Source organism: Salvelinus alpinus, chromosome 26 (genome assembly GCF_045679555.1).
Source record: "Salvelinus alpinus chromosome 26, SLU_Salpinus.1, whole genome shotgun sequence".
Taxonomy (NCBI): domain Eukaryota; kingdom Metazoa; phylum Chordata; class Actinopteri; order Salmoniformes; family Salmonidae; genus Salvelinus; species Salvelinus alpinus.
Genome location: NC_092111.1, coordinates 28,352,378 through 28,379,238, shown reverse-complemented (window position 1 = coordinate 28,379,238; position 26,861 = coordinate 28,352,378). Strand labels below are relative to the sequence as shown.

Below are 26,861 nucleotides of genomic sequence, written 5' to 3'. Positions count from 1 at the left end.
AATATGACAGTGTAGAAACAAAGTAGTGGCACATAGATATAGGATAACAGAGTTAGAAAGGGATATGGAGAATGATAAAAAAAGAGGATATCAAGAGAAAGACAGAGGAACAGAGACACAGACAGAGAGAGAGAAAGAGGTGCATGACATGTATTATGTAAATGATATATGGTAGGCAGAGAGAGGGAGAAAGAGGAGAGAGAGAGAGAAAGAGAGGGAGAGAGAGAGAGAGAGAGAGAGAGAGAGAGAGAGAGAGAGAGAGAGAGAGAGAGAGAGAGAGAGAGAGAGAGAGAGAGAGAGAGAGAGAGAGAGAGAGAGAGAGAGGGAGAAAAACAGATAGATGGAGAAAAACAGATAGATGGAGTATATACAGTGTGTATAAGAGATGGCACTGAATGAGACAATTCTATGTTGCAGAGTTTGGTCTGTGTCTCAGGCCCTTCACAGAAGGAGAGGCAGAGGGACAGACTGATCGATGGACAGAGAGATAGACAGACATATAGATAGAGGTGTATATGTACAATACCAGTCAAAAGTTTGAACACACCTACTCATTCAATGTTTTTTCTTTATTTTTACTATTTTCTACATTGTAGAATAATATTGAAGACATCAAAACTATGAAATAACACATATGGAATCATGCAGTAACCAAAAAAGTGTTAAACAAATGTATATATATTTTATATTTGAGATTCTTCAAAGTAGCCACCCTTTGCCTTGATGACAGCTTTGCACACTCTTGGCATTCTCTCAACCAGCTTCACCTGGAATGCTTTCCAACAGTCTTGAAGGAGTTCCCACATATGCTGAGCTGGCTTTTCCTTCACTCTGCGGTCCAACTCATCCCAAACCATCTCAATTCGGTTCAGGTAAGGTGATTGTGGAGACCAGGTCATCTGATGCAGAACTCCATCACTCTCCTTCTTGGTCAAATTGCCCTTACACAGCCTGGGGGCCCTTACACAGCCTGGAGGCCCTTACACAGCCTGGGGGCCCTTACACAGCCTGGAGGCCCTTACACAGCCTGGAAGCCCTTACACAGCCTGGGGGCCCTTACACAGCCTGGAGGCCCTTACACAGCCTGGAGGCCCTTACACAGCCTGGGGGCCCTTACACAGCCTGGAGGCCCTTACACAGCCCGGAGGTTTTGATGTCTTCACAATTATTCTACAATATAAAAAATAGTAAAAATAAAGAAAATCCCTTGAATGAGTAGGTGTGTCCAAACTTTTGACTGGTACTGTATATGAGATGGTACTAACCGGGACACACTGCTATGTTGCAGAGTTTGGTCTGTTTCTCAGGCCCTCCACAGAGCTTGGCCTCTCCTCCGCTCACACAGTTCCTGGTTCGGGTCCTGGAGCCCCGCCCACACGTGACAGAACAAAGGCTCCATGACGACCACTCCTCCCACAGCCCATGGACTGCAACACCCAGAGACAGCAGGCACACACAGCCAATGGGGATGAGAGAATGAGAGATACGAGGTGTGTGGAGTTGCCTGTTATAGCCAATGAGGACAGAGAATGAACGAGGAGGAGGATCCCACCCCCTGTCACAGTCATTAGTGTTAGAGAATGTGAGCTAAGAGGCGGGATCATAACTCCTGTCAGCAAAGGGGTTAGAGGATGAGACAAAAAGTGAGTAAATGAACACTAGCACAACTCTCAAAAGAACCAACAGTAACGCAGATGGCACAGAGGTAAGATGTGGCCACCTCTCCATATCGTTCAAACCAGGAAAGAACACGCTCCAAGCTACCCACAACCTCCACCTCCACATGCAGCTGTTACGAAGGACTGGGCCGCGCTCAGAACGTCACAACGTTGAAGTACGTTCCGATGGATGGATTTATGCACAGTGAGTATGACATGATCATAAAGTACATTCCAAATTGATTAAAACATACTATACTTTTTGGTCACTAAAATGTCATGTTGAGGGCACAGCATTATCAGACTCTGATCAGGAATATGGTTAAACATTCATCAATTTGCTCATTCAAATGATGTGATGCCTTCTATTTCATATATTTTAATGAACATCTTAAAAGAACCTGGGACAGTATTCATAAAGCCTCTCAGAGTTGCCAGGTCACAGTTGTAAATGAGAACTTGTTCTCAGCTAGCCTACCTGGTTAAATAAAGGTGAAATAAAAAATAAATAAAAAATAAAAGAGTATGGGTGCTGATCTAGGATCAGTTTTGCCTTTTAAGCATAATGAATACGGCGGCAAAACTGATCCTAGAGAATACGGCGGCCTGGTTTTTCAGAGGAAGCTCTCTTGTTCTTACCGCTCTGAGTAGGAGTTGCTTATGGGCACAGGTCTAGGATCAGTTAACTGTTCCAAATTAAACTTGTTTACCAAAAGGGTTTACCAAGAGGGACCTAAGATCAGTGTCTAGGAGCAAAGTCCTCCTCTGTACAATGGTACCATAGAGTTGTATAGAGGGCTCCTCTTTGAAATCTACTAAAATGGGCTTAGTGGCAAGTGAGTCCTTTATCCAACTCTACGAATGGGACTGGGAGTTAGCCGTGGGACAGTGTTGAGTTATGGCATGCTGGGGGTGAAGTGTTGAGGAACCAGAGCAGCACAATGCGGAGAAACACAACACGTCAGCGTACGCAATACACCGCAAACCAGTAAGACAAATAAACAGACTAGCATGCGTGTCCACAGAACCAGACACATACAGATCACTATAACCAGACTAGTCGTAAGAAAGGAGGAAAAGATAAATACTTGGAGAGAGGAGGAGTGAGGGATGGAGAGATAGGGAGAAGCACAGGGAAAATACATGGCTTTTGGAAGTATGAATGGACAATCTTATGGCAATATGAGATTTGAAGACACAAAGGCAGAGGTGAAGAAAAATAGAAAATGCATTCTAATGAGTCAGAGATTTTGAAGGTGTGCATAGTTTTAACACTTTGGGGAATATTGAACGAGAGAGATGGAAAGAGTGAGAAATGTTTTTTAAAATAAATTAATCGAGGGAGAAAAGGCTGAATGGAGGGGTGTTGAAAGACAATGTGAGATATATGAGGAATGAGAGAAAAAGAAGATGATTAAAGAAGAAATAGAAAGAGACGAGAGAGAGAGATAGAGAGAGAGAGAGAGAGAGAGAGAGAGAGAGAGAGAGAGAAAGAAAGAGAGTACAAAAAAGTATGAAAATGTATGCACTCACTACTGTAAGTCGCTCTGGATAAGGGCGTTTGGGAAGAGAAAGAAAGATGGAGAAAGAGAGATGGAGAGAGAGAGAGAGGGGGGGGGGAGAGAGAGATGGAGAGAGAGAGAGAGAGAGAGAGATATGGAGAGAGAGAGAGATGGAGAGATGGAGAGAGAGAGAGAGAGGGAGAGAGAGAGATGGGGAGAGAGGGAGAGAGAGAGAGAGGGAGAGAGGGGGAGGGAGAGAGAGAGGGGGAGGGAGAGAGAGAGAGAGAGAGAGAGAGAGAGAGAGAGAGAGAGAGAGAGAGAGAGAGAGAGAGAGAGAGAGAGGGAGGGGGAGAGAGAAAGGGAGAGAGAAGAATATCTGCCTGGTCTGCTTAGCCATGAAAAAAAGCCAAACAGTTGGTTTTAAGCATCCTCCGAGAGCAAAATTTAAGGTACATTGTTTATACAATCACTGATTTTTTATGTAATCAACTAACTCCATCTTGAGAATATTGAGCTGCTAATGTAAGCACAGACTACAGGAAACGTCTCCATCCAAACGGTTCACTAGAGGGCCCTTAAAAAGCAGCTGGATACTTGTTAAACATTGTCTATTCATCTACAAGGAATCGGGCTCGCTCAGATTCACTGGTAACATCTTGAATGGAGAGTAGTTAGAATCTAATTAATTACTAGAGCTAAAGCGATCTATTTCACACCAATAAAGCATGCTTACACTCTTAGAAAAAAGGGTTTCAAAAGGGCACATTGGCTGTTCCATGTAAACCCCACTGATCAAAAAAAAAGTGTGTATATTTTTTAGGGGGTAGATCAGCTTTAATATTGCAGATAGATTGTAGCTTTAATCAATGTATTTGTCTGCATCATTTCCAATCCCTCATATATGATTGGGGCTAAATATAAATATTGATATATACAGTTCAAGTAAGAAGTTTACACCTTAGCCAAATCCATTTACACTCAGTTTTTCACAATTCCTGACATTTAATCCTAGTAAAAATTCCCTGTCTTAGGTCAGTTAGGATCACCAATTTATTTTAAGAATGTGAAATGTCAAAATAATAGTAAAGAAAATGATTTATTTCAGCTTGTATTTCTTTCATCACATTCCCAGTGGGTCAGAAGTTTACATACACTCAATTAGTATTTGATAGATTTGCCTTTAAATTGTTTCACTTGGGTCAAACATTTTGGGTAGCCTTCCACAAGCTTCCCACAATAAGTTGGGTGAATTTTGGCCCATTCCTCCTGACAGAGCTGGTGTAACTGAGTCAGGTTTGTAGGCCTCCTTGCTCGCACATGCTTTTTCAGTTCTGCCCACAAATTTTCAACAGGATGGATGTCAGGGCTTTGTGGTGGCCACTCCAATACCTTGACTTTGTTGTTCTTAAGCCATTTTGCCACAACTTTGGAAGTATGCTTGGGGTCATTGACCATTTGGAAGACTGATGTCTTGAGATGCTGCTTCAATATATCCACATAATTTTCCTCCCTCATGATGCCATCTATTTTGTGAAGTGCACCAGACACTCCTGCAGCAAAGCATGCTGCCACCCCCGTGCTTCACGGCTGGGGTGGTGTTCTTCGGCTTGCAAGCCACCACCTTTTTCCTCCAAACATAACGATGGTCATTATGGCCAAACAGTTCTATTTTTTTTTCATCAGACCAGAGGACATTTCTCCAAAAAGTATGATCTTTGTCCCCATGTGCAGTTGCAAATCGTAGTCTGGCTTTTTTATGGCAGATTTGGAGCAGTGGCTTCTTCCTTGCTGAGCAGCCTTTCAGGTTATGTCGATATAGGATTCGTTTTACTGTGGATATAGATAATTTTGTACCCGTTTCCTCCAGATCTTCACAAGGTCCTTTGCTGTTGTTCTGGGATTGATTTGCACATTTCGCATCAAAGTACGTTCATCTCTAGGAGACAGAACGCATCTCCTTCCTGAGTGGTATGCCGGCTGCGTGGTCCCATGGTGTTTATACTTGCGTACTATTGTTTGTACAGATGAATGTGGTACCTTCAGGCGTTTGGAAATTGCTCCCAAGGATGAACCAGACTTGTGGAGGTCTAATATTTTTTTTCTGAGGTCTTGGCGGATTTCTTTTGATTTTCCCATGATGTCAAGCAAGGAGGCACTGAGTTTGAAGGTAGGCCTTGATATACATCCACAGGTACACCTACGATTGACTCAAATTATGTCAATTAGCCTATCAGAAGCTTCTAAAGCCATGACATCTTCTGGAATTTTCCAAGCTGTTTAAAGGCAATTAGTGTATGTAAACTTCTGACCCACTGGAATTGTGATACAGCGAATTATAAGTTAAATATTCTGTCCGTAAACAATTGTTGGAAAAATTACTTGTGTCATTCACGAAGTAGATGTTCTAACCGATTTGCCAAAACTATAGTTTGTTAAGAACACATTTGTGGAGTGATTGAAAACTAGTTTTAACCTTTTCTCAATCTAGGGGGTGCTGTTTCCACTTTGGAAAATATCGTCTCCAAATTAAACTGCCTCATACTCAATTCTTGCTCGTACAATATGCATATTATTATTACTATTGGATAGAAAACAATCTCTAGTTTCTAAAACCGTTTGAATTATGTCTGTGGGTGAACCAGAACTCTTTCTGCAGCGAAATCCATGACAGGAACTGCGAAGGTCTGAAAACGAGGCTCTGTTCTCAGATCAGTTTAAAGCTCTGTATGTATCCTATGGGTCGACATGAACTGCACCCGCCTTCCCCTGGATGTCAGTAACCAATGAGAAGTGGAATGGAGTGTCTACGTAGTTCTCAGAGCTTATAAAAGGCCAAGGAACGAAGTGAGCTCTCTTTTCGTCGTTCGTCATTGCGCAAAGCAAGACCTCAAGATGGCATTTTGAAACGCTCAGTTATCGGCCTTAGCTATATCCGTCTGTAATTTAATTCGATATAGGTGTTAGAAACATCATAACGAAGTTATTTTAAACCGAGTTATATCAGTTTATGCGAGTATATTGCTATTTTCGGAATTTCCTTAGTATTGCGCTTTGAACATTTGGGCATGTTGTGGCCACATAGCTAATGTTAGCTGCTAATTCCGAAGTTGAAGACGACGTTTTACAACCAAGCAACGATTCTTTTGGACAAAGGACCACTTGCCCAAGATTCTGATGGAAGCTCGTCCAAAAGTAAGAGCTATTTATGATGTTATTCCGAATTTATGTGGAAAATTGTAAACGCATTTGTCCGCCATTATTGCGGCACTAGTCTGGCTGTAACGCACACTGTATGTCTAGTAACGTTAATTTTAAAAATCTAACTCAGCGGTTGCATTAACAACTAATGCATCTTTCATTTGCTGTCCAACCTGTATTTTTTAGTCAAGTTTACGATTATTTATTGATTAGATTAGGTGCCTTTCCAAGATGGCGCCGGCCAGAATGCATGACCTGTTGCCACTGATCACATTGTATAACCACGATTTGTGCTGCTAAATATGCACATTTTCGAACAAAACCTATATGCATTGTGTAATATGATGTTACAGGACTGTCATCTGACGAAGTATATCAAGGTTAGTAAAAAATTATATATCTTTTGCTGTATTGTTACGATCGCTAACCTGTGCTGCTGGTAAATTGCTTGTGTTTCTGGCTATTGTGCTAAGCTAATATAATGCTATATTGTGTTTTCGCTGTAAAACACTTAAGAAATCGGACATATTGGCTGGATTCACAAGATGTTGGGCTTTCATTTGCTGTACGCTGTGTATTTTTCAGAAATGTTTTAAGATGAGTAATTAGGTATTTGACGTTGGTCTCTGTAATTATTCTGGCAGCTTCGGCACTATTTCAGATTGCAGCTGCAATGTAGAACTGTGATTTATACCTGAAATATGCACATTTTTCTAAAAAAACATATGTTATACAATAAATATGTTATCAGACTGTCATCTTATGAAGTTGTTTCTTGGTTAGTGGCTATTTATATCTTTATTTGGTCGAATTAGTGATGGCTACTGATGGAGTAAAAAACTGGTGGAGTAAAAAAAGTGGTGTCTTTTGCTAACGTGGTTAGCTAATAGATTTACATATTGTGTCTTCCCTGTAAAACATTTTAAAAATCAGAAATGATGGCTGGATTCACAAGATGTGTATCTTTCATCTGGTGTCTTGGACTGTGATTTAATGATATTTAGATGCTAGTATTTACTTGTGACGCTATGCTAGCTATGCTAGTCAGCTTTTTTACTGTGGGGGGTGCTCCCGGATCCGGATTTGGGAGGAATTAGAGGTTAATGACTCCAACCTAAGTGTATGTAAAATTCCGACTTCAACTGTATATATATATATATATATACACATACCGACATATATATAAATATACATACATATACATACAAATACACACATGCATATATATATATATATTTTTTTATTTATTTTATTTTATATATGTTGCTTTCTTATTCCCTGCAAACCCTACCAACCCCTCCTCCAATTGGAGTAAACTGATAAACAATAACACTTAGGCTTCTACCTTCAGTTTAAACAAACTGTAACGCTCGTCGTCGTAAGGAAGAGTGGACCAAAGCGCAGCGTGGAAAGTGTTCATGATCTTTATTGTCAAGAATCACTCAAACAAAAATAACGAATACAAAAACGAAAGCTGTTAGGAGAATGTTGTTCTCATGTTCATTAACCAATTCAATTAAAATACTCTGTCTGTTACTAAGAATTTGTAAGGTTCTTATTAAAATAAAACAGACAGAGGCCAGTCTACTTAGTCAGCAGGTTTATTACGAGAGCTCTGCTTATCATTTCCTGTACATTGGTATATATACGTCACATTTCGTCATAAATGTCCCTCCTCCTCTCAGAAACAATGACAATATAGTTCACGAGTCATTTCCTTCTCATACATTGCCTGTCACCTGTTATCTTCTTGTTAATAGGGGGCGACATTTTCATTTTTTGGCTAAATGGCGTACCCATTTGAAACTGCCTATTTCTCAGCCCCCGAAACTAGAACATGCATATAATTATCAGATTAGGATAGAAAACACTCTAAAGTTTCCAAAACTGTCTTAATATTGTCTGTGGGTGAAACAGAACTATTATTGCAAGCGAAAACCGGAGGAAAATCTAAACCGGAAGTGTTTTTTTGTTGCAACCTCACAGTTCTGAGGCCTGTCTAACGAGCATTTAAAGGGGTATCAACTAGAACTTTTTCTATGGCTTCCCTAGGGTGTCAACAGTCATTAGACAAAGTTTCAGACTTTTATCTTGAAAAATGAGCGTGAAGGGGCACATTGCGTAAGTGGATAGGTGGGGGCTCCCAGAGAGATTTGTGCGCAAGGAGAAAGGCAGCCATTGTTCCTCCCGTTCGTAATGAATAAGCAACACTCTCGGTTGATATATTATCGAATAGATATTTGAAAAACAACCTTAGGATCCATGATAAAAAACATTTGACATGTTTCTGTGGAATTTATGGATATTATTTGGCATTTTCGTATGCGTTTTGGCGAATGCTCTTTACGGTGGTTTTTGGCTCATAAGGAACCAAACGAACGGGAGGTATTTGGATATAAAAGTAATATTTATCGAACATAAAGAACATTTGTTGTGTAACTGGGAGTCTCGTGAGTGGAACCACCCGAAGATTATCAAAGGTAAGCGATTAATTTGATTGCTTTTATAACTTTCGTGGCCAAGCCAAGCAAGCTAATATAAGGCTACGCTAATGTAGCATAGAATGCTACACTCACAAAAGCTTGGATTTCTTTCGCTGTAAAATATATTTTCAAAATCTGACCCGATAGGTGGATTAACAACAAGCTAAACTGTGTTTTGGTATATTTCACTTGTGATTGCATGATTATAAATATTTATAGGATGTTTTTTGAATTTGGCGCGCCTGCAATTCAGCTGTAGTTTAGGAAAGTGCTCCCGGATGCGGTATGGGTATTAAGTAGAGGTTTTAAACAATCTACTACAAGCCCAAGGTCTCTCCCCCCCCTGGGTGGGGACAGAATGTCCTGAAAGGAACACAGTAGTACAGCTTGTCTGTCGATAGCTCCTCTTATCTCATACATTGTCTCACACTTGCACCGTGCTTACATACTAAAAAGGAACAAAAAGTCCTTTTACTAGTTCTGACTAAAACTACACACATCAGATTTAGATTTATGATTCTAATAAATTTCATACAATCATACAGTGACAGGGTAGAATTCTGTTAGTTATAGTTCTACGTTAAATGTATACATCATCTAGTCATTATTCATAAAATTCATAACAACAACACCCCACAAAACCCAAACGGAAAATGACAACTATTATATGATCCCCAATCAGAGACAACGATAGACAGCTGCCTCTGATTGGGAACCACGCTAGGCAAAAACAACAATGAAATAGAAAACATAGATTCTCCCACCCGAGTCATACCCTGACCTAACCAAACATAGAGAATAAATAAGGATCTCTAAGGTCAGGGCGTGACACATACTATATACATTTTACAGACAATCTATTTTACAAAAGTTATATTTAGTTAGTTTTTAGTCATGGCCTTCCTCTAACCTCCACCTCATTTGTTTCTGATATCCATCCAGTACAATTTCAAAATGCCATATATTTTTAACTGTTCTATTTCACAACATTTCTGAACCTATAGACATTTTACAGACACAGTATATTTTACATTTGTTATCTTGTTGTTATTAGTCCCACCCTTCAGCTCCATTCAACCCCTGCCATCTATCTCTTAACACCATCCATATTGGATTTCTATCTGCCATATATTTTTCAACTGTGCTGTGATGCTTCACAAAAGTTCTGAACCTTTCTATTCTCATAGCTTCTACAGATTGTAAATTAAAGATAAACATTTTTACAAAAATTATTATTATATTATTTATCAATTGACTATGACTTTTCAAATAACCCAGTATTGCTAACTGCAGCGTTAGCTCCAGGTAAATATTGCAATTCTTTAGCCATTCTTGGACCTGTGACCAAAAATGAGCTACATATGAACAGTACCAAAATAAATGATCTAATGACTCTATTTGTGTTAGCTGCATGTGTGACATAACTCCACCCGTCCAATTTATGATATCATTTACAAAGATTATACCTTTTAAAATGTTATCGAAAAATACATATTTTTTCATCAAATACTATATTTTAGTTTAACCACAATATTTGTTGTGTTGTTTGTTCTGTCTTTTCTGGTGTATTAAACTGAAATTGCAATCAACTTTCTATGGCTTGTTTAAAAAATAACTATATTTAGAGATGATTTCGGTTTCAAATAACCAAAAGTGAGCGGTTGTAATCTGAATAAAGGGAAAAAGGCCATTATTAAACATGGGGTGAGACATTCTTACTAATTTGCTAGAGAACGATTTCAGATTTAAATATAACTTTTGTATGACTGAAGCCTTTAGTGAGAGGTATAATGCTTTAATATTGAATCATTTCTGCTCTCCGAATTCACATTCATTATATAAATAGGCCCTTTTAATTTTGTCTGGCTTGCATTCCAAATAAAATGTATTATATTTTTTCAAATAACTTTAAAAACAGGTCGCTAAGTGTAGGCAAAATCACAAGTAAATAGATACATTTTGATATGTCTAAAGAGTTAAATCTAGGTGATTTTTCCACAAATTGAAAAGTGTTTTCCTTTCCATGGTAGCATTTTTGAATCACAACACTGAAGAGTAAGATGCCTACATTTTTTTACATGGACTGGATCTTTATATTTGTCACTTGGATCCTTTCAGTAATAATGAAATCAGACCTTCTCGTTGAGTGTCCGATAATTGACCATTTATATAGGAGTGGTTAAAACATGCTAATAACAGTCCTCTGAGTCTATCAAAAAAGTTTGGTATACCTCCACTGGTATGTCATCCAGCCCTGGAGTTTTCCAGAACTTAAAGTCTTTAATTGCATCAAGAAGTTCCTCCTCTGTAATTTGCCTTCACATGAGTCATTCTGCACAGCTGTTAATTCTACATTATTAATAGAAAAACAATCCATACAATTAGCCTTGGTTAGTGGAGATGGAGGAGACTGAAACAAAAACATATGCTTAAAGTCCTTTACTTTCTCTTTCAAAATATAGTTTGGTGAATCATGGGTGACTCCATCATTTGTAACAAGTTTCAGTAAATCATTTTTGAAGATTAAAACAGAATTTCGCTTTATTTTTTCATATATTACACTGGATTTTTCTTAAATAAGTTCCTCCATCTATTTTTGTGTTTCCTCTAACTTATTCTGTGCCTCTATGGTACAGTTTTTATTGCTATCTAACTGTACTGTTAGTCCTTCAATTTCCTTTGTTAATATGGACTCTTTTGATCTAAATTGTTTTTGTTTTAGAGATGAGTACTGAAAGGGTTTTACATGAAACCAAAAAGGGTTCTACCTGGTACCAAAAGGTTTCTTCAAAGGGTTACCCTATGGGGAAAGTCGAAGAACCATTTTAGGTTCTAGATAGCACCTTTTCTTCTAAGAGTGAAGGTAGAATAGAGGGGATTGGAGGTAAGGATTACAGGAAAGAGACAGGAAAGAGAGAGATAGACAGAGGCAGAGAAATGAAGGAGAGCGATATGACTGGTGCATTATAAACTGAACAGACAGAAAAAGGCATCCAAGTTCTGTCAGACTGATAGGCCACCAAACATCTGTGGAGGATGGATGTCATTGTTGGGTAAATGGGTAGGTGGTAAAAATCACAGTGAGATACACTGCCTTCAGAAATAATTTACACCCCTTGATTTTTTCTAAATTTTGTTGTGTTACAGCTTGAATTTAAAATGGATTACATTTAGATTTTATGTCACTGGCTTAAACACAATACCACATAATGTCAAACTGGAAATATGTTTTTAGAAATGGTGACAAAATAATTAAATATGAAAAGTTAAAATGTCTTCAGTCAATAAGCATTCAAACCTTTTGTTATGGCAAACCTAAATAGGTTATGGGGCTCCCGAGTGGCACAGCGGTCTAAGGCAATGCATCTCAGTGCTAGAGGCATCACTACAGATCCTGGTTGGATTCCAGGCTGTTTCAAAACCAGCCATGATTGTAAGTCCCATAGGGCGGCACACAATTGGCCCAGCGTCATCCGGGTTAGGGTTTGGCCGGGGTAGGTCTTCATTGTAAATAAGAATTTGTTTTTAACTGACTTGCCTCGATATAAAAATAAAACGTTCAGGACTGAAAATGTGCTTAATAATAAGTTGCATGCTCACTCTGCGTGTAATAATAGTGTTTAACATAATTTTTGAATGACTACCTCATCTCTGTACCCCACACATACAATTATCTGTAAGGTCCCTCAGTTGAGCAGTTCAAACACAGATTTAACCACATACACCAGGGAGGTTTTCCAATGCCTCTTAAAGAAGGGTACCTACATGTATTGGTAGATGGGTAGATGTATTGGTTGGGGAAGAAAATTAAGCAGGGTGAAGGTATTCATTACACTTTGGATGGTGTATCAATACTACTCAGTCACTACAAAGATACAGGCGTCCTTCCTAACTCAGTTGCCGGAAAGGAAGGAAACCTCTCAGGGATTTCACCATGAGGCCAATGGTGACATTAAAATAGTTACAGAGTTTAATGTATGATTAATCCAAGACATCACTGAGTAACACTCTTCAGTTTTTCATGCATGGTGGTTGCTGTCCTCCTGTTATGGGCATGCTTTACATCGGGACACTTTCAGTATAAAAATAAACAGCATAGAGGTAAAATAACCTGGTTCAGTCTGCTTTCCAACAGACACTGGGAGACAAATTAACCTTTCAGCAGGACAATAACCTAAAACAAAAGGCCAAATCTACACTAGAGTTGCGTTCCAAGATTACATTGAATGTTCCTGAGTGGCCGAGTTACAGTTGGACTTAAATTGGTTTGTAAATCTATGGCAAGACTTGAAAATGGCTGTCAAGCAATGATCAACAATCAAATTAACAGAGCTTGAAGAATTCTTGAAATAATAACATGCAAATATTGTACAATCCAGATGTGGAAAGCTCTTAGAGACTTACCCAGAAAGACTCACAGCTTTAATTGCTGCCAAAAGGTGATTCTAACATGTTTTCACTCAGGGTTCTATTTTATTTATTTCAATTAATGTGCCAATACATGTTTTCATTTTGTCATTACGGGGTATTGTGTGATGATGGGTGACTTTTTTATTCATTTAAATCATTTTGAATTCATGCTGTAACACAACAAAATGTGAAATAAGTCAAGGGTAAGAATACTTTCTGAATGCACTGGACCCAGACACATGCAAATGCACATGCACACACACAAACACGCACGCACGCACACACACACACACACACACACACACACACACACACACACACACACACACACACACACACACACACACACACACACACACACACACACACACACACACACACACACACACACACACACACTCACATGTATACACACACACACACACACACACACACACACACACACACACACACACACACACACACACACACACACACACACACACACACACACACACACACACACACACACACCATAACAGAGAGGGTAGAGAGGGTTATATCACTGGGGTGTAGTGAGGGTTAAAACACTGGGATGTAGTGAGGGTTAAAACACTGGAGTGTAGTGAGGGTTAAAACACTGGGATGTAGTGAGGGTTAAAACACTGGGGTGTAGTGAGGGTTAAACACTGGTGTGTAGTGAGGGTTAAAACAATGGGGTGTAGTGAGGGTTAAAACACTGGGATGTAGTGAGGGTTAAAACACTGGGTTGTAGTGAGGGTTAAAACACTGGGGTGTAGTGAGGGTTAAAACACTGGGGTGTAGTGAGGGTTAAAACACTGGGGTGTAGCGAGGGTTAAACACTGGTGTGTAGTGAGGGTTAAAACACTGGGGTGTAGTGAGGGTTAAAACACTGGGGTGTAGTGAGGGTTAAAACACTGGGGTGTAGTGAGGGTTAAAACACTGGGGTGTAGTGAGGGTTAAAACACTGGGGTGTAGCGAGGGTTAAACACTGGTGTGTAGTGAGGGTTAAAACACTGGGGTGTAGTGAGGGTTAAAACACTGGTGTGTAGTGAGGGTTAAAACACTGGTGTGTAGTGAGGGTTAAAACACTGGGATGTAGTGAGGGTTAAAACACTGGGGTGTAGTGAGGGTTAAAACACTGCGGTGTAGTGAGGGTTAAAACACTGCAGTGTAGTGAGGATTAAAACACTGGGATGTAGTGAGGGTTAAAACACTGCGGTGTAGTGAGGGTTAAAACACTGGGGTGTAGTGATGGTTAAAACACTGCGGTGTAGTGAGGGTTAAAACACTGCGGTGCAGCTCGCTTTAAAACACTGGGGTATAGTGAGTATTAAAACACTAGGGTGTAGTGAGGGTTAAAACACTGGGGTGTAGTGAGGGTTAAAACACTGCAGTGTAGTTAGGGTTAAAACACTGCAGTATAGTGAGGGTTAAAACACTGGGGTATAGTGAGGTTTAAAACACTGCGGTGTAGTGAGGGTTAAAACACTGCGGTGTAGTGAGGGTTAAAACACTGGGGTGTAGCTAGCTTTAAAACACTGGGGTATAGTGAGGGTTAAAACACTGGGGTGTAGCTAGCTTTAAAACACTGGGGTATTGTGAGGGTTAAAACACTGGGGTATAGTGAGGGTTAAAACACTGGGGTGTAGCACCACCTACTGGTCAGAGGGAGAATCTATCCCATTAGCCTGGAACATTGATCATCTTGCAAGACAAGGAATGAGTGAATAAGTGACAGAGTATCCAGTGACAATCCCCATGTAGAGCGTTACTTACTACCAGTGCCACATACCCACAGAGACTGTGTGGAAACAGTAGTGCAGGAAGGGAGCAGGAGTTTGAGACACACAGTAAAAAGCATCAGGAGTGAACACACACACCAGTGGAGGCTTCTCAGGGGAGGACGGCTCATAATAATGTCTGGAATTGAGCAAATGGAATGACATCAAACACATGCAAACCATATGTTCGATGTTGTCGATACCTTTCCACTTATTCTGCTTCAGCCATTACCATGAGCCTGTCCTCCCACATTAAGGTGCCACCAACCTCCTATGACACACACTTATAGCCTGATGTGTTTCTCTGGCACAATATACCAGAGCCTTTTTATGCATTTGCAAATGAGCCCAGAGAGCACGCAACCAAGGCTACGAGAAAGAGGCCAAAGGTCATATTAGAGAAATTAAACAGACAATGCAAAGAGCCCAGGGAATACGAAGAAATATGTTTACCAAAGAACAACACACACATGCAGACAGACACACAGACCTTTGCTAAGCCACCGCCATGACAACGATCAATGGCAACTTGGACAACTTGAGACACCAGGCGGCACTTCACACAGTCCCACACACATGCACACAACCATGTGTACACACACACACACGCACACACACACACACACACACACACACACACACACACACACACACACACACACACACACACACACACACACACACACACACACACACACACACACACACACACACAAACACAAACACACACACACAAATAAACACACACACACAAACAAACATAAGTTCCCTTTCTCTCAAACGATCAAGTCCCTAGCTCAAGGACTAGTATACTGACCACACAGTCAATACTGTACACGGTCGTTCCCTCTACTCATTTATAAAATGATATACACTACATTACCAAAAGTATGTGGACACCTGATCGTTGAACATCTCATTCCAAAATCATGGCCATTAATATGGAGTTGGTCCCCCCTTTGCTGCTATAACAGCCTCCACTCTTCTGGGATAGCGTTCCCATAGTTGTTGGAACAATGCTGCGGGGACTTGCTTCCATTCAGCCAGAAGAACATCGGTGAGGCCTGGCTCGCAGTACGAGTTCCAATTCATCCCAAAGCTGTTCGATGGGGTTGAGATCAAGGCTCTGTGCAGGCCAGTCAAGTTCTTCAACACCAATCTCGATAAACCATTTCTGTATGGAACTTACTTTGTGCACAGGGGCAATGTCATGCTGAAACAGGAAAGGGCCTTCCCCAATCTGTTGCCACAAAGTTGGAAACACAGAATGGTCTGGAATGTCATAGTATGCTGAAGCATTAAGATTTCCCTTCACTGGAACTAAGGGGCCTAGCCCGATCTACCCCACTAGCCAGGAACATTGATCACATTCGGGCAGGTAGCGGTCTCCTGGCATCAAACCTAGATTCGTCCGTCGGACTGCCAGATGGTGAAGCATGATTCATCACTCCAGATAACGTGATTCCACTGCTCCAGAGTCCAATGGCTGAGAGCTTTACACCACTCCAGCCAAAGCTTGCCATTACGCATGGTGATCTTCGGCTTAGGACGAACAGTTCTTGTGCTGACATTGTTTCCAGAGGCAGTTTGAACTCGGTAGTGAGTGTTGTAACTGAGGGCAAATGATTTTTACGCTCTACACGCTTCAGCACTCGGCAGTCCCATTCTGTAAGCCTGTGTGGCCTACCACTTCGCGTCTGAGCCGTTGTTGCTCCTAGATGTTTCCACCTTACAATAACAGCACTTACACTTGACTGGGGCAGCTCTAGCAGGGCAGAAATTTGAGGAACTGACTTGTTGGAAAGGTGGCCTCCTATGACGGTGCCACGTTGAAGTCACTGAGCTCTTCAGTACGGCCATTCCACTGCCAATGTTTGTCTATGGAGATTGCATGGCTGTGTGCTCGATTTTATACACCTGTCAAATCAAATCAGCAACGGGTGTGGCTGAAATAGCCAAATCCACTAATTTGAAGGAGTGTCCACATACTTTTGTATATTTAGTGTGTCTTTTGGTATAAAAACGTTTTGGGATGCATTTTGATATGGTGTAATCAGCTCTATTTCAAGTAATGTATTATTGGATGTGCATGTGTGCATGTGTGTGTGTGTATCTTTCTGTGTGTGTGTGTGTCTCTCTCTTTCTGTGTGTGTGTCTCTCTGTGTGTGTGTCTCTCTCTTTCTGTGTGTGTGTGTGTCTTTTTCCTTCTGTGTGTGTGTGTGTGTGTCTCTCTCTCTCTCTTTCTGTGTGTATGTGTGTCTCTCTCTTTCTGTGTGTGTGTGTGTGTAAGTCTCTCTCTCTCTTTCTGTGTGTGTGTCTGTCTCTTTCCGTGTGTGTGTGTTTGTCAATTGAATCAGGGGACGCACATGGAGAATGACATGAATAACATGATGAATTGTTTACAGTGAAAGCCGAGGGACTACATTATTCAACAACGATTCAAATACTACACTATGTGTGTGCATGTGTATATCTGTGTGTGTGTGTGTGACCATTTGTGATCTAATGTAGCTGTGTGTGACTGAAAGGATGCATGTAGAGCAACTGTCCCTTGTTGCTATGTGAACACGTTTCTAGTGAATTACATTGACCTACACATTAATAATTCACTGCCTTCCATTAACGTCACATATGGAGAGATCATGTAGCACTGATGAGTAAGGAATATGGTGTGTGTGTGTGTGTGTGTGTGTGTGTGTGTGTGTGTGTGTGTGTGTGTGTGTGTGTGTGTGTGTGTGTGTGTGTGTGTGTGTGTGTGTGTGTGTGTGTGTGTGTGTGTGTGTGTGTGTGTGTGTGTGTGTGTGTGTGTGTGTGCACGTTCATACATACGTGCGCGTGTGAGCTGCTGTTCAAATCATGAATGCATATTCCGTGCTCGCAGGCAGTGGAAATATGTTGGTGTGTGTGTTTTTTGGAACCTGTCGGGACCCCTCCCGTCGGTGTGTGTACATCCACACGGTGTGATTAGAGAGGTAAATAGATGAATAAACCATATAAAGCGTGGAGTCTCTCCCTCCATCCCCGACGCATCACAGGAAACAGTCAATGGAAACACTGTGCCGCCAGTCGCCCCTAACATCCCCCATGGTCACCATCCACATTGATTAGCGTTCCTTCTCATCCACCCGCTTCACGCCTGCCCGCCCGCCTTACCCAATCCACCGTAACCCCCCGAAGCCACGGCGGGAAGAAAATCACATCTGAGAGAAGGGCAGGAAAAAATGAAATAAAAATTGAAATAATGAAATAATGAACAAAACGCAACACAGCAACCAATCTCTCATCAAAGGATCAGCTGAGGGGACTCATATTGGCGCTGGATGGAAAATAAGCCACTTAGCCAAACAAATCACATTCTAACATTTGCATAAGAACAAGATTAGCATATGCACTGACAGGGAAATGTTGTAGCATTTTCCTCTGTATTCTCTCTCAAGAAGTGCATCAGCAAAAACTGTCGCATTGTGTGTGTGCCGTAAATACTTCACACACACGCACACAGAGACATACACACATACAAAGATATACACACAAACACAGACACAGACACACACACACACACACACACACACACACACACACACACACACACACACACACACACACACACACACACACACACACACACACACACACACACACACACACACACACACACACACACACACACACACACACACACACACACACCAAACACAACACACACATCCCATGAACTGAAGAATAGAATTAGTGTACAGACAGTCAGTGCCAGGTTCCACAGTGGGGGAACTAGCTATAGTAGGGTGAATATGTGTACCAGCTGTGCAGTCTCATGCAGTCTCAGTGAAGTTTACAGCTGTGATCATACAGTGGTTATGAAATGTTTATGTGTTCGGTACTGTACAGTACCTGTGGTCTTTGCAGCGTGTGCAAGTGTGTGTGTGCAAGTGTGTATGTTCATGTCATGCCTACCTGAGCTCAGTGCCGGGTCACCGGGGCAGGTGGCGGTATTGTTACACATACGTGTCTCTCTCAGGGCGCCGCTACACAGGGTGCCGTAGGGAGAGGACACACAAGAGCGCGTCCTCACCTGCCAACCCTGACCACATGTTAACGAACACACACTCCACTGAGACCACTCCTCCGCCGCAGGGTCACCTGGAGAGAGAGAGAGAGCGAGAGAGAGAGAGAGAAAGAGAGGGGGATTATTAAAGATGGAAGAGTTGAAAGATGAAGTGGTGAGAGTGAGACAAGGGGTGGAATAAAGACTGGAGGGGAAGAGAAGGAGAGAGAAGTGTCTTTTCATGTCTATAAATCTAACTTCAATGATGTGACTTGAGAAGGGAGAGGTAGAGAAAGAAAGGGATGAATAAGGTATATTTGGTCTACTCAATCCCTATTACTTCACAGTAATATTCATCATCTTTATAGGCATGGAACCTGTGGTCTGGTATTCATGAGCCTTTAGGTAATATTCATGAGGATTTAGATAGTATTCATGAGCATTAATATAATATGGTTTGTGTCCCAAATGACACCAACTTCCCTTTATAGTGCTACTTTCGGGCCCATGGGGGGGGGGGGTTGGGTGTTTTGAAGGGGTTGCATGTCAAATGTAAGAGGCTAAATGAAAGGGACAGCAGTGAAAATGGGTACAATCTTCACTGACGAGTGCCCTTGATGGAGAAGGGAGGAGAGGAGGGAGAGGAGGAGAGGGGGAGAGGAAGGAGGAGGGAGAGGGGAGAGGGGGATAGGAGGAGAAGAGGAGAGGAGGAGAAGGAAGAGGAGGGAGAGGAGGAGAGGAGGAGCGGAGGAGAAGAGGAGAGGGGGAGAGGGAAGAGGAGGGAGAGAGAAGAGGAGGAGAGGGGGAGAGGGAAGAGGAGGGAGAGAGAAGAGGTGGAGAGGAGGAGAGGGAAGAGGAGGGAGAGGGAAGAGGAGGAGAGGGAAGAGGAGGGAGAGGAGGAGAGAAGGAGAGGAGGAGAGAAGGAGAGGAGGAGAGGGAAGAGGAGGGAGAGGGAAGAGGAGGAGAGGGAAGAGGAGGGAGAGGGAAGAGGAGGAGAGGGAAGAGGAGGGAGAGGGAAGAGGAGGGAGAGGAGGAGAGAAGGAGATGAGGAGAGGAGGAGAGGAGGAGAGGAGGAGAAGACGAGAGGAGGAAAGGAGGAGAAGGAAGGGGAGGGAGAGGAGTAGAGGGGGAGAGGGAAGAGGAGGGAGAGGGAAGAGGAGGGAGAGAGAAGAGGAGGAGAGGAGGAGAGAGAAGAGGAGGGAGAGGAGTAGAGGAGGAGAGGGAAGAGGAGGGAGAGAGAAGAGGAGGAGAGGAGGAGAGGGAAGAGGAGGGAGAGGAGTAGAGGAGGAGAGGGAAGAGGAGGGAGAGGAGGAGAGAAGGAAAGGAGGAGAAGAGGAGAGGAGGAGAGGGGGAGAGGGAAGAGGAGGGAGAGGAGGAGAGGAGGAGAAGAGGAGAGGAGGAGAGGGGGAGATGGAAGAGGAGGGAGAGAGAGAAGGAGGAGAGGAGGAGAGGGAAGAGGAGGGAGAGGAGGAGAGAAGGAGAGGGGGAAAATAAGAGAAAAAGGAGGGGTGATATGGGGAAAATGTATGTATTCATGACCCTTGGCCCCTCTTTCTTCTCCTGCTTTTATCTTTTATAAGATGACTCACTCTGCCCATCTCACTCTCAACCCTCTCTCACCCCAAACCTCTCACTCTCCTCTCTCCTCTCTCACTCTCATCTTTCCTCTTACACTCTTACTCCTAAATCCTTCTCTCTACCGCTCTCCTTCCACCGAGGAAGGTGCACAAGGACACCAGCAGTAGGGAATTTCACAAGCATCACCACAGGAGCAATTATGCATTTTTGGGACTGGTATTATCCCTCTCACTCTCTCTCTCTCTCTCGCTCTCCCTCTCTCTCTCATTCCTACCTCTCTTTCTCCCCTTTATCCCCTGTTTACATAAATCAAGTCCTTGGAGGGGGGCATCATCAAACAGCGCACGGTTAAATCAAATTAATTGCACGTCCGTTAATCGCATTACATCTTAATTTACATGTGGTGAGTCAGGACTTAAGCTCATCACAGGAGCCCCAGGGATGAGAGGGGGGGAGGGGATGAGGAGAAGGAGAGGAGGAGACAGGGATGAGAACAGGAGAGGCAGTGCCAAGGGTTCCCCCCAGTGGGGTATCCTTATGGCAGAGGTGGGGGCCAAGGAGGCCGTGGCTGTGTGTTTGTGTGTGTGTGTGCGTGTGCGTGGCTTCATGTGTTTTTTTTATTTCTGTAAAAAATATATATATTTTTGTACCATATTTTATACAATTATATAACAGATTAGTCCTAACTTCTTTTTCCATTACATCACATGTATACTTCCAGCCGCAGTCTCACACACTATCTCTCTCTCTCTCTCACACACACACACACACACACACACACACACACACACACACACACACACACACACACACACACACACACACACACACACACACACACACACACACACACACACACACACACACACACACACACACACACACACACACACACACACACATCACGACTCACCTGTCTGTGCCTGAAACACACCTGGCTGGTCTGCTGATCTGGGTCTCTGTGTCTTCACCTTCAGGTCATCATCGTCTGAGTAGGGATCTGGATAGAGAGAGAGGACAGAACATATACATATAAGTAACTGTGGTATGGCATACTGTTATGTCATAGCATTGTACAGTGATGGAAACCGCTATTTGAAGTTGTCTACCATTTCTCAGAAAAAATGTATGAGATAAACAAAGCTAGGAATAATGGACACATGAACATCTAATGTAGCCCATTAAGTAATGGGCTACATTAGAAACAAAGAACAAAAACTCAGACAAGAAAACACTGAAGTTCTCTCTGAATTGCCACACGCGCACGCACGCACGCACGCACACACACACGCACGCACACACACACACACACACACACACACACACACACACACACACACACACACACACACACACACACAGATACACACACACAGATACACACACACAGATACACACACACACACACACTGTCTCTCCTGAGAAAGCTGCTGCTTCAGGATAACCAGCAATAGTAAAACACATCCCCAAATGTCAGAAAACCATATTACATTTCTATTTCAGTTCAGTTCCCAAGCTTACATGGTTTATTAAGGAGGTCTTATAGCACATATCCAGAAAGAGACACACACACACACCTGTGGACGCACACACAAAGGAACACATGAACGGAGGAACACAGGCACACAGGCCTAGTTTGCGCCAGAAATGTTCCTGAGATGATCAATTTGAATCGTAGTATCTATATGACAGTAAAAGGTTGTGGAACTATCATTAATCAGGAATAGCCTACATTATTTAAGGGGAACTATCATTAATCAGGAAAAGCCTACATTATTTAAATGGAACTATCATTAATCAGGGATAGCCTACATTATTTAAGGGGAACTATCATTAATCAGGAATAGCCTACATTATTTAAGCGGAACTATCATTAATCAGGAATAGCCTACATTATTTAAATGGAACTATCATTAATCAGGGATAGCCTCAATTATTTAAATGGAACTATCATTAATCAGGGATAGCCTACATTATTTAAGGGGAACTATCATTAATCAGGAATAGCCTACATTATTTAAGCGGAACTATCATTAATCAGGGATAGCCTACATTATTTAAGGGGAACTATCATTAATCAGGAATAGTCTACATTATTTAAGGGGAACTATCATCAATCAGGAATAGCCTACATTATTTAAGGGGAACTATCATCAATCAGGAATAGCCTACATTCTTTAAATGGAACTATCGCCAATCAGGAATAGCCTACATTCTTTAAATGGCATTATCAACAATTAAAACAAACATGACAAAATATGAAGGCATAGGTGTGATGATGTGCCTGTGAGCTATATTCACATGATGGACATTTCCCTCCATTTCTCCCTACACAAACCGACAAATTCTTGCTTACTATCCTATGCTTTCACTAGTCCTCAAATATTGTACATGTAAAGGAACAAACACCAGAGTCTGGTAATCATACTATTAATTTAGAAATGTTTACTAATTGTCTTTCTTTGGTTTGGTATTGCTAACCTGTCAACTTCCTTCCCACCGCCATGAGCTAGCTCCTACTACCAGATGACCACGCACCGGTGAAGTTCGCAGCTTTCGCCACGGTCCTTGCAATCAGGAATCTTTGGGATGTCCCAACTCTGACTTTACCCAATTGAAGTTGATTCGTAAAATGGTTAAGGTAAGGGTTAAGGTTAAGGTTAGGGTAGGAGTTAACCTCTATAGGATCGGTCCCCCCCCCTGCGGGACGGTTGAGCTAACGTACTCTAATGTGATTAGCATGTGGTTGTCATTTCTCAGGACATAGACATATCTGATATGGGCAGAAAGCTTAAATTATTGTTAGTCTAACTGCACTGTCCAATTTACAGTAGCTATTACAGTGAAATAATACCATGCTATTGTTTGAGGAGAGTGCACAGTTATGAACTTGAAAATGTATTAATAAACCAATTAGGCACATTTGGGCAGACTTGATACAACATTTTGAAAAGAAATGTAATGGTTCATTAGTCTAAGAATTTGCACATACACCGCTGCCAACTAGTGGCCAACATCTAAATTGCGCCTAAAATGTAATAATACATTGTGGCCTTTCTCTTGCATTTCAAAGATGATGGAACATAAAACAAACAAAAAAACCTCATATTTTTTTCTTTGTATTGTATTTTACCAGATCTAATGTGTTATATTCTCCTACATTAATTTCACATTTCCACAAACTTCAGTGTTTCCTTTCAAATGTTATCAAAAATATGCATATCTTTGCTTCAGGTCCTGAGCTACGTTTTTATTTTTTTAAACGGCGCAATCTTTTTAAGAATTGAACCTACCTGGTTAAAGGTGTTAATGTTTAATGCCAGATAAGTGTAGGTCTTTAGGATACCCATGCTCTTCAATCTGCACAGCAGGAAATGCAAACCTGTAGTGTATTCAAGGATTAAAAAAGCTTGTAATTTCCACTTAAATATTTCAGACTTTATTTGCCCTAACAAAAAATGTATCAACCCCTACAAAAATGTCCATTAATTATAATCCACACAATCATTCACATCTCTTGTTGATGCAGGAGTATTTTCCTGCTGTAAAGAGCTCTGCCAGTTATCTTCAGCTGTGTGACTTGAATATATTGTCAGTGTCAATTATAGGGCCTTTTGCCTTTTGTCCTTGAGTCAAGTAATATTGATATTGACCATTCCGGTTTATTTTATCTACGTAATTTTGGCTGCTATTTTTCATAATGTTTTATAATGAGTACATTTTTAAATAACCTCTGGATTGAGTTCTCATCATCACCTGCACTGTCAATAAATACCAACTATTTTTGCACCTGAACCTCAACTGTTGCTGTTAGTTGCACACTAACTAACTTGGCTGCTCAATCCTCTATCTTAACAGTAGGACAACATTAATCACATTAAAGGTGCTTAACTAAAATTATTATTGTGTAGACAAATCAAAAGGGTGCTTGGAATCAAAAACAGATCATATAAACAGGGAAAAAGTATAATATTCTAGGTTGGTTCTGGTTCTTACTTTAACCAAACGTGTCAAAACAGTAGCTACAGTACAGAGAACAGTGGACTGACATGTAGTTGACAATTGGCACTTGGAAGTGACAGTGAGTGGATTGTTAGTTAGAGCATCCATCTCCAGATATGCAGGGAGGTGGGGTGAGCTCTAAGGAACACCCCATGTGTGGCTGTCAAATGGGTGTGATTAGGAAGGATTTCCCCTGGGCTGCACACTCACTCACTCACTCACTCAGTCACTCACTCACTCACTCACTCACTCACTCACTCACTCACTCACTCACTCACTCACTCACTCACTCACTCACTCACTCACTCACTCACTCAATCACTCACAAACACACACACACACACACGTACACACGTACACACACGTACACACACACACGCGTCCCCTGGGGACTGTGTTAATACGGTTATGATAGCTCAAACGCCTGTCGCCACCAAACCTCTAATTTAGGCTGTCACGGAAAAGACAAAAACAGTGTCAGGAAAATGTTGCTCTTTCTTCTCTCTCTCTTCCTCCCTGTCGCTCATCGGGGACCACGTTGGAAACAAGTGGAATCTCTTTAACATGTTATCCTCTGGGTTGTAATTAGCACATCTTTTCTCCCAATAAATACATTAATCAATCAAACCTCCTACAATGTTGCGTGCCGCCTATTCACAGTCTTGTTAGTAAGTGCTGTTGAGCTGAGAGATATGCAGGTATGGTGGTGTTGCAGTGTGTGTTTGTGTTCATTCTACCCTTTCATCTTCCTTTCAGACAGAGGGTCAGTGGAGCAGGACAGAGTGGTCATCTCAGGAAAAACACACACAATCACACGTCTCCCTGGGGATTGTGCTAATAGGGTTATGATAATTCAAACGCCAGTCGCCACCAACCCGCTAATTTCGGCTGTCACGGAAAACACAATAACAGTGTCAGGAAAACCAACATTATTTTTTTCTCTCTCTCTCTCTCTCTCTCTCTCTCTCTCTCTCTCTCTCTCTCTCTCTCTCTCTCTCTCTCTCTCTCTCTCTCTCTCTCTCCCTCTGTCTCTCTGTCTCTCTCTCACAATTCAATTCCTAGGGCTTTAATGGCATGGGGAAAATGCACTGAGTATGTCACTGAATGTTTAATAAACAAAAGTAAGATTATTTTTCAAACATAATCAACAAAAACTATAAGACATTAACAGTAAACATTGCACTCCAAAAGGTTAAAGAAAGAGACATTTCAAGTGTTATATTATCAGCTATGTAAACCGATGGTATTTACAATGTAGTTTGTTCTCCACTGGTTGCTCATTTTTGTGGCAACAGGTCAAACATCTTGCTGCTGTGGTGGTGTAACGGATGTGAAATGGCTAGCTAGTTAGCGGTGGTGCGACGCTAATAGCGTTTCAATCGGTTACGTCACTCGCTTTGAGACCTTGAAGTAGTGGTTCCCCTTGCTCTGCAAGGGCCGCGGCTTTTGTGGAGCGATGGGTAACGATGCTTCGTGGGTGACTGTTGTTGATGTGTGCAGAGGGTCCCTGGTTAGCGCCCGGGTCGGGACGGACTAAAGTTATACTGTTACAGTGGCACATTGCAGTATTTAAACTAACAGATATGGGAGTTTATAAATGTTTGACTTGTTTTAAAATTCTTCATGGGTCAGTGTGATCTGTGGGAAATATGGGTCTCTAATGTGGTCATACATTTTGTAGGATGTTAAGAAGTGCAGATCAGTTTCCACCTCATTTTGTGGACAGTGGGCACATATCCTGTCTTCTCTTGAGAACCAGGTCTTCCTATGGAAAACTTTCTCAATACAATGGCTATGCTTGCTGAGTCTGTACATAGTCATGGATTTTCTTAATTGTGGGTCAGTCACAGTAGTCAGGTATTCTGCCACGGTGTACTCTTTGTTTAGGGACAGATATCACTCCAATTTGCTTTTGGTTGATTCTTTCCAGTGTGTCAACTAGTTATCTTTCTGCTTTCTTATAATTTGGTTGGGTCTAATTGTGTTGCTGTCCTCGGGTCTGTATGTGTTTGTGAAAAGAGCCCCAAAACCATCTGGCTGAGGGGACTCTTCTCTAGGTTCATCTGTCTCTGTAGGTGAGAGCTTTGTGGGAGAATGTGTGGGCATCGCTTGCTTTCAGGTGGTTATAGAATTTAACAGCTCTTTTCTTTTCCTAACAACTAGCAGGTATAGTCCAGGTATAGTAATTCTGCTCTGCATGC

General features: G+C 41.8%; 1 protein-coding gene across 2 annotated transcripts in view; it reads right to left on the bottom strand.

Annotated features, from left to right (window-relative positions):
* The window catches only part of adgrb2 (adhesion G protein-coupled receptor B2), a 511,200-nt gene that overhangs the window by 213,601 nt on the left and 270,738 nt on the right, over nucleotides 1–26,861 (bottom strand). For both annotated transcript variants that reach the window (XM_071368561.1, XM_071368562.1), the window contains exons 3-4: nucleotides 21,572–21,658; nucleotides 18,990–19,175 (exon numbers count right to left, since the gene is read on the bottom strand). In XM_071368561.1, coding sequence (XP_071224662.1) covers nucleotides 18,990–19,175; nucleotides 21,572–21,658 — 273 coding nt within the window. The remainder of the gene's footprint in view (nucleotides 1–18,989; nucleotides 19,176–21,571; nucleotides 21,659–26,861) is intronic.